General features: G+C 58.2%; 1 protein-coding gene across 3 annotated transcripts in view; it reads right to left on the reverse strand.

Moving 5' to 3' along the window:
- Nucleotides 1-11,682, reverse strand: part of STX1A (syntaxin 1A) — a 47,594-nt gene extending 35,912 nt beyond the window's left edge. For 2 of the 3 annotated variants that reach the window (XR_006931812.1, XM_015295897.4), the window contains exons 1-3: nucleotides 11,630-11,682; nucleotides 1,705-1,782; nucleotides 500-599 (exon numbers count right to left, since the gene is read on the reverse strand). Coding sequence is in view for 2 of the 3 variants with exons in the window: in XM_015295897.4 (XP_015151383.3) it covers nucleotides 500-599; nucleotides 1,705-1,782; nucleotides 11,630-11,659 (208 nt within the window). In the remaining variant the exon portion in view is untranslated. Of the gene's footprint in view, nucleotides 1-499; nucleotides 600-1,704; nucleotides 1,783-7,433; nucleotides 7,583-11,629 lie in introns of those variants that run through there. The other variant, XM_040650334.2, reaches the window with a different exon arrangement.
- Nucleotides 11,683-11,947: the final 265 nt, after the last annotated feature.

Genomic DNA, 11,947 nt, shown 5'->3' on the forward strand with positions numbered 1-11,947 from the left:
CAGATCGCCCCTTGCAGCTGTGGAGGAGCCCACGTGGAGCAGAGGCAGAGGGGGAGCAGGAGAGACAGAGCAATAGGGGCTGAGCACAGCACCGCTCCCATGTGCTGCTCAGAGGGGAAGGAAGGAAGGGCGGGGGGGAGGACAAGTGGTAGTCGCTGACAGCACTGTCACTGTGAGTAATAGGCAATAAATCACATTAGCCTCCCTTATGCTGGGTCTGTATCGCCCATAACGGCAGCTGTTAGTGATCTCCCCTCTCCAAATCTCAATTCGTTTTCATATTCTCTCCCCTCGGGCTTTTGAGGAGGGGAAGTGAGAGAGCAGCAGCATGGTGAAGCTGCACTGCCCACCACTGTGAGACCCCCACAGCCATCGACCACCTCAGGAATGGAATTTTCCAGCAATCACTGCCTGCAGATAAGGGAACTTCCACCCGTCTGCCCACCCCAAGAACAGCCCCACGGCCAGCAGGGACACGAGCAGCTCCCGGCTCACTCACTCTCATCAGGGTTGGGTGAAGCAAGAATGGCACTGTGCTTCCTCTTCACTTCCTCCACGTTCTCTGAGATTTTATCGATGAACCCTCGTATTTCTTCCACCTGTGGACACAGAAAAGAACACAAGACTACTGTGAGAAGCTATTGAAAGGCAACCATGGCACGTGTGACCCTTAGCAAAAGGCCTTCCTGGGTGAGCGTTTTCCAGCTGGATTCTCACACTGCAGAGCTGACATGAAATCAAACGTTCCACATCACAGCAGCCAGCTTTGCAGTCAGAGCAAAGCAGTATAAGCTCTGGGTCCTGCATGCCTCGTGATAAACTGAGGAGCACCGGGGCCCTGTTTAAATGAGCATCAGATCTATGAATTTCCAGACTCCACTGCTCTGACATGAATCACGTGGCTCACGTTGCAGCAGCACTGCCCAGCCCTGGCTCAACCCCCAGCCTCTGCTCCAAGGGCTGAGGACTCCTCTTTGTCCCTCACTTGTGGTGGCAGTGAGGCCAAATGAGATGAGGTTTCTGCATGCTGGCGTCTTCCCTGCACCTCAAGGAAACAAGGAAGCGAGCCAGCATTATCGAGACTGGGAACCTCTACTTGTGCCCTCTGCCTGCACACACTCAGCTCTGTCTTCTTCGACTCACACCACCACTTTGCTCATCTTCATTCAACCGCATGTCAGATTTTTCATTCCACACTCCACTGCCTGCACAGATACATTTCTACACCCCCTACACACATGCCATGCTAAGGGTAGGCTAAAAAACCGCGTGCATATCTCACCGCCACCCACATGCCATAAGACAACCTCTTGTTTGGTAACTAGAGGCACAAAATTAAACCAGTCCCATGCAGAAAGTGCTACTCTGCAGAGGTGCCTTCAGGAGACACGTTAGAACCTGTCTGCTCTGATGGCACTCTGGAGGCACAGATGCTGAAGCAAGAAAGCCTCCTACATGGCAGCCTGCATCCACAGCCTCCTGTGCTCCCACTGAGCGGTCAGCTGCCCTGCTGCTTTCTACAGGAGCAGCCATGGGGCCAGGTGAGACCTGCGTGGCAACTGCTATTCAGTGCTCAGTGAAACCTGGAGGCCGAGCAGCAGCACAGCAGCATCAGTCAGGGCAGGACATCCAACCCCAACCGGACCACTGCCCGCCTGCCCTGGGAACCAGCATCACAGACACACGTGATGAGAGAACTCTCACCTGTTCAAAGAACTCATCCATGAAGCGATCTCTGTCCACGCTGACGGTGACTTCATCATCGTCATCACTGTCCTTCGCCTGCAACAAGACAGAGGGAAGGATCAGTAAGTTCTTCCTGCAAACAGACAGACCCACCCAGGAGCTCACCTCGGGCACACCGCCCCCCACCCCTTCCCTCAGCAGCTCCCAGCAGCTGGGACAGCACTGCTGCACCGCGGGCAGCTCCGCAGAGCAGATGGCATCTGGCTCCAGCAATAAAGACATGACAAACATCACTGTGCAGCATGCCGTGCCAACCCTCAGCTTGCCACGGCAAGCATAGGAGGCTCCTGGTAGCCACACACACCTGATGGGAGAACTGCATGCGCTCACTGAGCTGCCCTCAGCTCTGCAACAACAGGAATGGGACAACACGGTGGACGTTACAGAGCGTGGGAAAGGTGGGACAGAACAGAAAATACATCCAAACTGGTGAAAACTCAGCAAGTAAAGGAGGAGGGGGTCCCTCTCTGGAGCAACACGTGTGTCGTCACCTTATGTCCCAGCAAGGCAGGGAACACAAACTTGCAGTGGGAAGAAAAATGACAGTCTTCATGTCCTCTCCATAAGGAGACATTTGAAAGACATCATCCAAAGAAGATAAACGACAGAGGGAAATGGAAAAGTAATGGGGTGGAAAAGTTTCTTTATACTCTGTCTGAAGCAGCAAGTGGAATGGGGAAGATTTAACAGTGAGGACTGTCTTTGTTCATCTAATAATTGCCACACACTTTTCAGACTGCCACCCAGCAGCTCACTGCCCTGCGGTCCATTCACACATGCACACAGTTGGCCAACACAGACAGCAGAGATCTACAGAATTCCTCTCACCCTGAAATATGCCAGGTGACAGCCCGGCTTTTTTCCTCTTAAAACTGTCCTTTCAAGCTAGGATGGCTGAGTTGGATGGAGCCCTCTAGAGTAGACCCCAGCTTTCTACTCTGGCTATCGCTCATGGCACCATCTGCTTTGGTAGCCATGAAAGCCACATCCAAAGACATCTGGGAGCTACTAAGATGTAAGTGACAGTCTGCCCCCAATGGGTACAAAGAGCAGTACTGCTGCCCAGACCCAGACACCCATCCGTGACTACAAAGAAGGGTGTCCAGCATCAGAAAGGATGACAGAGCTGTAGGGCATGGGCCAGATGTTGTCCCCAGCCCTGTCCATGCAGGGCAGGGTACGTGCAGGGCAGTGACAGTGTGATCCAACACTGTGCTGTGGATCTGATGTTGGCAGCAGGGTTTGGAGTTCTGTGACCATGGGGCTGTGAGGATCAGCGTCCGCTTGAAGAGATTCCATCTGGGCTAACCAGGGAAAAGACACTTTCTGCCAGGAGGATGCGATGCCTGACCTCGTAAGGAAGGTGTTAACCTAAGAACTGCAGGGAGGAGTAACCAGCAGCCCTGTGCAGGAGGGATGAGCAGAGCGCGGGACGATGTGATGGAGGGATCACAGGATCAACAAAATGGGGTTTAAGTAGAGTCACCTTCAGCACCTGGAAGTAAGCAAGGAAGTGCCTACACAGCACTATCACAGACATATGTCACAAACCCTTTCTAGGAACCCTGCATGCTGGGGTGCCTTGATGGTAACACCCCCCTCCTAAGGGCAGAGCAGGCAATGAGGAGAGGTGCTCTGCTGGCTCTCAGCTGACCATGAGGCAGTGATGTGCCCTCCCAGAAGGAAGGCTGATGGCATCCTGGGCTGCATCAGGCCAAGCAGCGCCCACCAGCCAAGGGAGGTCACCTTTCCCTTCTGCTCAGCACAGGGGTCCTGGATCCTGTTCTGCACCCTCCAGCACAAAAAAGACCTGGAGCCACTTGGAGAGACCTGTGAAGGGTCACAAGGATAATTCAGGATCCGGAGCACCATGCTATGGGGGGAGGTGGAGCGCTGGGGCTGCTTAGGCTGGAGGAGACCCAGGGGGATCTCATCAGTGTCTGTTAGTACCTGAAGGGAGAGTGCAAAGAGGACACAGCCAGGCTCTTGACAGTGGCACTCAGGGACGGCATGAGAGGCACTGAACCACAGGAGGCTTCTCAGAACACGACGGAGCTGTGTGTGTGTGAGCAAGCACTGGCAGAGGCTGCCCAGAGAGTCCGCAGATTCCCCTCCTTGGAGAAGCTTAAAAGCCATCTGGAAATGGTACAGGGCAACCCGCCTTGGGTGGCAGAGTTGGACCAAATGACATCCAGAGGACCCTCCCAGGCTCAGCCCGCCCATCATTCTGTTCCCTGAAGCCCAGAATTCAGAATCTCCCCTCCTCCTCCCCCACTGGTGTGAATTCCCCACGGGGCCACGCAGCAAGCCCCAGGGATGATGGAGAAGGCTCCAGCAGGCAGCCCAGCAGTGCAGCACAGGAGAAGTTACAGCATCATCTCCCGAAGCCAGCAAAATGCTCTGGGATCCATCTTTGCATCTTGCTTTACACGTGACCACAAATCCCACTTCGTTTTCAGCATCAACCGTCTGCCACTAATTAAGACAGACGGCGCTGCAGCACAGCCGGGGAAACCCCGCGCCCAGCAGCGGCCGCCTCGTGCCCCCCAGTCCTGCACAGAGCCGGGGACATTTTATCATGAGATCTGCAGCTGAGCACACAAAGGGAGCACCTCTTCTGTCTTCCTTGTGCTGCTGCGACCCCGAACAGCAGCAGAGGTCCTAAGGTCCCACTGTGCTCCCATCCCTTGTCCCCTCCTGCAACGTCCTGTTATTCAGGGCAGGCACTGAGCGTGGTGCTGCCCTGCTGCGTGCGGGGAAAGCGGCACAAGAGCCCGGCTGGGAAGAGGAAATTACAAGGATGGAGCCTGATGGCGGGGAGAGCACGTGTCACTCCCACGAAGTCACTGCGGGCTCCATAAGGGCACCATCTGTCCCGGCCGCGTCACTGGAAGCACCCTCTGCGCCGTGCCACGTCCAGCACGCAGTGCCCAGCTGACTGCCTGGCCCCGGGGACAGGCAAGGAGCAGCAGCGGCCCCTGGGTACCTGCAGGGCTCAGCAGGGCTCCACAAGGACAGAGCTGTCCCCAGGTGAGCAGAGCACACCTCGGCTCCCAGCGATCCCAGCGTGGTGCACAGGTCACACCTCGCCCCGTTCCACTCCCACAGCACTGCACTGCAGGCGCTGTCACCCCAGGGCCGAAGCAGCTTCCAACACTGCAGCCAAAGCAGACACAAACCTGAGCAAACTTCCCATGTTTGCATCGACCCGAGGGACAGCATGTGGGTTTCTCACCAAGAGCTGCTGCAAAAGACGTCCCAGCATGGCAACCCCAGGTTCCCAAAGCGGTGGTCAGACACATGCAAAGCTCTGGTCTAGGTCCAAGGGGGGTCAGCTTGTCACCCCAACAGCCCCAGCACCACGCAGAGAACAGCCGATGCGGGAGGCAGAGCTGCACCACAACGTACAGCAGGACTGGGGAAGGTGCCCAGCGCCCCACGCTTCCCAGCTCCCAGTGTTTGGTAATAGGCACGCCGCTAATACATTCATTAGTGAACGGATTACATCCCTCTGCTACAAACAAGCCTCATTCCTGAAAGACAGCAGAGAAGCACAAACCCAGTGAAAAGGCTGGAAGTCTGCTGCTCCACACCGAAAACTAAGAGGCCCCAGGCAGGGAGAGCTGTGACATGATGGTAACGAGGCCTCTATTATCTCTGCAGCAGCCACCCACAAGCTCACCCCCTGCCCTGTGCTGTGAGCCCCGCGGATCGATTTGACTGCATCTGGATGCATCCGAGGAGCTGGCAGCAGAACCCCACAAGGACACAGTGGGCTCAGAGGACAGCACAAACCCCTGCCAGCTGCCCCAGCCCTGCAAGACAACCCCCTCCTAGACAAGGCCTGCGGCGGGCAGCACGCAGACAGAGCCCACAGCCACCCCGTGTCAGCACGGCCGCAGGGCCAGCACCACGTGCCACCCCGTGTCACCACAGGAGGCAACACAAGCTTCACAGAAGCACAGGAGGTCAGAAAGAGGCCACAAAAGCTGCTACCCCCTTTAAAAGACTATTCAATTATCATTTCCCTCAGAAATGCAGGCTGCTGCTCTCCAGCATCCCTTCCAGGGTGAACCCGTTCTCACTGAGTGGACACCTCTGCAGCACACACTGCTGAGCTGTGCTCACGTGTCCAAAAACCATTTGGCTCCTCCTGTCTCCGAGCCCAGGAGCCCCCCGAATCCCCCTCAGCAGCCAGAGAGCTCCTGCCATCCTCCGCTGGTTGTGCAGCTCCCGCTCCTGGCCGTGCACGTCGCTGTGAAGATGGATGAGGTCAGAATAATTCAGTGATGAGCTGCAAGAAAAACCTCCTCTCAGCCATCTTAAAAGCCTACCGGCACCAACGCACACAAACACCAGGCTGCACCCCAGCCTGGCTGCACACACAGCTCTGCCTCGCTCAGCAGCACAAGGGCAGGTCACCGAAGCTCTGCTTCATACGGACACGGTTCCGAGCACCCCGGACTCCTCACACCAACCAACCATCTCCTCCTGGGGGGCTCTGCTTACCCTTTGTACCCTACGGCCACAGCCCGAGTGAGGTTGAGGAGTCCGGAGGGAGAAGTGCTGCCAGGAGCTCCTCAGGAGGTGCTGGTAGAGCTGAGGATGGCCTCCGGAGAGCGCAGTCACTCGAGACCACGGCTCGTGTTACCAACAGCGTGGGCTCCGAAATTTTTGCAACTATATATAAATATACAGTACAGCTGGGAGGCATAATAAATGGAGTATTTCACAGCCCTAGATGTCTTATAGCACGTAGGCCATCATTTAGTTATCATCGAAAGGCTCAGGTTGGAGCGGGCTGTAAAGACCACCCAGCCCCATCCCTGCATGGGCGGACTGCCCCCAGCTGAGGCTGCCCATGGCCCATCCATGGCCTGGGACGCCTCCAGGGAGGGGGCACCCACGGCTCTGGGCAGCAGTGCAGCGCCTCACTGCCTTCATAGTGAAGAATTTCCCCATAACATCTGATCGATTGTTGAAAATTGTTGAACCTCAGGTGGTTCATGTGGGCCCACTGTCCATGTCCCTCTGGATGCCATCCCTTCCTTCTGCTGTATCCACTGCACCACTCAGCTTGGTGTCACCTACAGGTCCCACAGCAGCACCCTGTGGGACACCACTCATCACCACCTCCACCTGGCACAGACATTGACCACAGCCTTCCAGCTGCGACCTTCCAACCAATTCCTTATCCACCAAGTAGTCCACCCCTCAAACCCATATCTCTCCAACTTAGAGATAAGGATGTGGTGGGGGACCACGTCAAAGGCTTTGCAGAAGTCCAGCTAGGTGACATCAGCTGCCCTCCCTTTGCCCACCAATGCCGTCACTCCATCCCAAAGGCCAGCAGGTGGGTCAGCCGTGCTCTGCCCTTGCTGAAGCTGTGCCAGCTGCCCGGGGTCACCTCCTCGTCTCCCCTGTGCCTTAACGTCTCCTCCGTGGTCTTCCCAGGCACAGAGCTGAGGCTCACAGGCCTGCAGCTCCCCAGATGTCCCTTTCCAGGATATGGCAGCAACGTTTCCCTTTTTCCCAGGGACTTCAGCTGACAGCCACAACATTTCAAATGGCAGCTCCCACAGGACCCTTCTGCTCTGCCCACTCCCAGCATTACTGAAACCAGCCCACATTTCAGACCAGCAACTTTCGATGAATAAAAGTTGAAGACAAAACTGACTACCACTCACCAATATCCCCATGAGTCATCACGTGCTTCCAACTTCCAACACCAGCAGCACAACAGAGAACGGGATTTCCAAGAGTTCTGTCCTTATGTGCTCATTTTCATCACTGCAGAATTACATTACCAACCTTCGGTGTGAAGCCCGATGGCTCTGCCAGAGCTCCGGCCAACTCCTGAGAGCCCTTCTGGAAGGAGGCATGCTCCATCCCACACAGCTGCTGAGGGCAGCCAGGTGCATCCATGATGCCACAAAGCCTTCAGGGATTCCCCAGCGATATGCTATGAGTACCAACAGCTCAGAGCAGGGGCTCAACATGGCATGAAGGTGCTCTCCATCCCCCAGCGCAGACAGGGCTCATGTAGGGCTGCAGCTCGGAGCAGTTCTGACCCACAGACCTCCAAGGGACCCATCTTGCTCGTCCTCCCTCAAACACATCTCTGGAGGCATTCAGGGCCAGGCTGGATGTGGCTCTGGGCAGCCCGGTCTGGTGGTTGGTAACCCTACACATAGCAGGGGGTTGAAACTAGGTGATGGTTGTGGTCCTTTTCAACATAAGCCATTCTATGATTCTACAAACACAGATTTACTCTGCAACAGTGGAGAAATGGAAAGCTTCCCCTTCTGCTTTCTCCCACTGCTCACTTCTCCGGAAAAGACACGAAAACCAGTGCAGCCTGCAACACCCGCATCCCTCCCATCAGACTTGGCCAGCTATAAACATGGTGATGAAGTTTCTTGGGTGCTCTCATCTAGATTGCAAAGGAAACAGCACCATCCAGGAGAGACAGCAGCCCTCCCAGAAGGCAGAGCTGAAATGTCTCCTGGCAAAATGAACATTTGTTTTGTGCATCGCATGCTGCACGTCTGACAGGTCCCACTGGAAGATCTGAAAGCAACAGAAGACAAAAGGAAGGCTCGATGCTAAAGAATTTGTAACAGACATCGCAGCAGAAGCACTGTAGGATGGGAAACTGCCAGTGCCAGGATGGGAGCAAACTGCAGCACTGGAGGTTCCCCACACCAACAGGGAGCACTGCTGGGCTGTGCGGGCAGAGGGACCTGAGAGGCTTGGGGTCTCCTCTGTTGAGATGGTCAAAAACTTCCTGGATGTGTGCAAGGACACCCAATGTGGGAGTCCCTGTGTGGACAACGTGGACCCAACATTGAGAAGTGGGCCCACATGAACCACGTGAGGTTTAACAAGGCCAAGTGCATGGTGCTGCCCTTGGGAAGGGGCAATGCCAGGTATGTGCTCAGAACAGGGGAAGAACTCCTTGAGAGCAGCCCTGCAGAGAAGGACTTGGGGTTCTGGAGGAGGGAAAGCTGACCTGAGCCAGCAGTGTGCAGCCCAGAAAGCCGCCAGCAGCCCGGGCTGCATCAGCAGAGGGGTGGCAGCAGGCAGGGAGGGGACTGTCCCCCTCTGCTCTGCCCTCGTGAGGCCCCACCTGGAGTCCTGCGTCCAGGCCTGGGGCCCCCAGCACAAGAAAGACGTGGGGCTGTTGGAGCGGGTCCAGAGGAGGGCACGAGGGTGCTGAGAGGGCTGGAGCACCTCTGCTGTGGAGACAGGCTGAGGGAGCCGGGGGTGTTCTGCCTGGAGAGGAGAGGAGACCTCACTGCAGCCATTGTGTTAGGACAAGGGGTGACAGATTTAAACTAAAAGAAGGGAGGTTGGGATGAGATATGAGGAGGAAATCCTTCACCCAGAGGGCAGTGAGACTCTGGCACTGCTGCTTAGAGCTGTGGGTGCCCCATCCCTGGAGGTGCCTCAGGCCATGGATGGGCCCTGGGCAGCCTGACCTGGGGGGGCACTCAGCCCACGGCACGGATAGGGCTGGGAGTCTTTGAGGTCCCTTCCAACCCAACCGTGCTGTGATTCCATTACAATGTTTGAAGGCTCTTCTGTCACTGAGGTTCCTGAAAGGGGGCGGCGCTGTGCGGAGGCTGCAGGGCACAGTGTGACGTCCAGCACAGGCAGATATCAGAGAGGAATAGAGGTAGATATCAGGAGGAAATCCTTCACCCAGAGGGCAGTGAGACTCTGGCACTGCTGCCCAGAGCTGTGTGTGCCCCATCCCTGGAGGGGCCTCAGACCATGGATGGGCCCTGCACAGCCTCAGCTGAGGAGCACCCAGCCCATGGTGCAGGAGGAGAAGGCGGGGTTGGGGAGGGGGCGAGGGTTGAGGGGCTGTGAGGTCCCTTCCAACCCAACCATGCCGTGACTCCATGACGCAGAGATCCCCACCAGCCTCAGCCACTCTGCGAGCTCTGCCCCACCTTGAGCAGCTGTTGAAGGCAGCTGCCCTGCCTGCAGCGGCTCCGCAGCCCTTCCATCCCTCCTGCTCCAGAGATGGCTCCCGCCATGTTTCTGTACCAACGCTCTTCTTGGCCCAATGCCTGGGCTGCCGTTTGCAGCACACGGCTTCGTTTCTGCTTCCTCGGCCACACCGTTCCATTTGCTGTCCACCCTCCGTGGCTTTGCTCTGAGGGTGACCCCACCTGAGGACACCGCCTGTGCCCACTGCAGCTGCCGGGGCCAGCGCTGGTGCTTCCCTCCTCCTTTTTGTTAACACACATAATTTTCTGGAAGTAGCAATTTATCACAGTACTTAGCTTAATGAGCCTTACTGTACGTATTTTGCCCGTAGTGATCATTTTGCATATTTCCTGAGCAATCTTGTTAGCAGGGAGATACATGGCAAAACAAACATTTGTACAGCTTCCGAGCAGCTCACACAAAGGCAAAGACACTCACAATTAAAGCAAGGGCCAGGCTGAGCCTCCACGGCACACCAAGGGACATGGCATGGCATGCCGCAGCCCTCCAGCTCAGCAGCTCAGCAAGGACATGGCAGGGCCAAGCAGTGACACCTCCCCGAGCAGTGCGCTGCCTGCAGAGCACGGCCGTTCCCCCACTGCCCCCCCCACAGTCTTGCTCCCATACAACGGTCCCAGTGCCCACACAGGCAGCAGAAGGAGTGGGGCTGAACGACTAACGCCGCCCTTCAGGTTGGAGAGGAGAGCGTGAAAGCACGGCACGCCGCCAAGAGGGTTAAAACACAAAAGGAACACAGCACTGAAATAAGTAAATAGATCCACTCCCAGGGTTAACGGTGCCTTCTGCCTACCAAGAGCTGACACTGCGGGCCACAAAGATGCAAACATGGAGAACAGGGGCACGGGGCTGTGAAACCAACTTTGGCCAACTTCACCGCTGTGCCCATAGGAGAGCGCCTCTGCAGCGCTCCATGCAGCACAGCCGAGCGGGGACAGGCGCTGAGCCCACCCAGCAGCACCCAACACCGCCCGGCCCCGGGCGCCGCACCACGCAGCTCTTCGTGGGGGGGCGCAGACCGACAGCCCATCGGGGTGGGCCTTTCCCAGTGCCACTGGAAGCCAAAAACCAGCAGTCACCGAAGATCTACAGATACCGAAGATCTACAGATCCACCGCCGGTGGCCGCACGAAGAGCTGCCTGCAGCCACGCAGCCGCGCATTTCCGACTGCACGCAGCGCAGCGCACAGCCCGCACAAAGGGTCACGGAGCTGCCGGGCCTCCTCCACCCCATCCCACCCCCCATCCCCGCTCTGTGATCGGCGCTATACATGGACAGCTGCGGCGCTGTCCCCGAACGGCGCCGCGGGGCGCACAGCAGCGGCCCCGCACCGCACCGCACCGCCGTACGCCGCCCCGCACCGCCCCTGCGGGCACGCGGTGCTGCCGCGGAGCGGGGATCTCCCGCAGCAGAGAGGCGAAATCGCGCCCTGCCGAAGCTCTGATTTTGAATCTTTTCTTCTCCTCATGTCCAGCGCGTAGAGGAGCCGAGGGATGCTCCAACGCCCCACGCATTTCCAGCGCCGCTCCGGGCGGACACGGGCGCGGGCCCCGCCGGGAGGACACCCGCACGCGTCGGGTCTGCCGTTACCGAAGAGCCATTTCCCAGCGGGGACACACACACCCGCACGGGGACACGCACAGCTCCACGCTGCGGGGCTGCAGCGTGACATCAGCGGAGCGAGAAGGACGGAAACGCAAAACGGGCGCGGGGGCCGCGGAGAGACCCGACCCGACCCCGCACCGCCGCTGTAGCCGCGGGGAGCGGCGCTGACCGCGAGGGGGGGGGGGGAACGCGACGGAGAGCAGCCCCCCTCCGCTCCCCTCCCCATCCGGGAGCGCCCCGAATCCCCCGCCCCGCACTCACGGCGCGCAGCTCCCCGGTGCGGTCCTTCATCGTTCCCCGCTCCGAACGGCCGCGCGGGGGGAGGGCGGGCGCGGCACATGCGCGCAAAGCGGCGGAGCGGCGCGGATCGGCCCCGCGGACCTCTGGGAGCGGCGGGGGGGTCACGTGGTGCGGGCGGCACGAGGGGAGGGGGCGGCACGCGAGGGGGCGCGGGGCGGTGCGGGAGGAGAATCCGCCCCCGGTGCTGCCGCCCCCGCCGCTCTGCCCTTTGCTCGGCTGCGGAGTCGCCGCCGTCCCGCCTCCCCTCCCTTCCCCCGCGGTGGTCTTTTGTCTTCCTCC

Source organism: Gallus gallus, chromosome 19 (genome assembly GCF_016699485.2).
Source record: "Gallus gallus isolate bGalGal1 chromosome 19, bGalGal1.mat.broiler.GRCg7b, whole genome shotgun sequence".
Taxonomy (NCBI): Eukaryota; Metazoa; Chordata; class Aves; order Galliformes; family Phasianidae; genus Gallus; species Gallus gallus.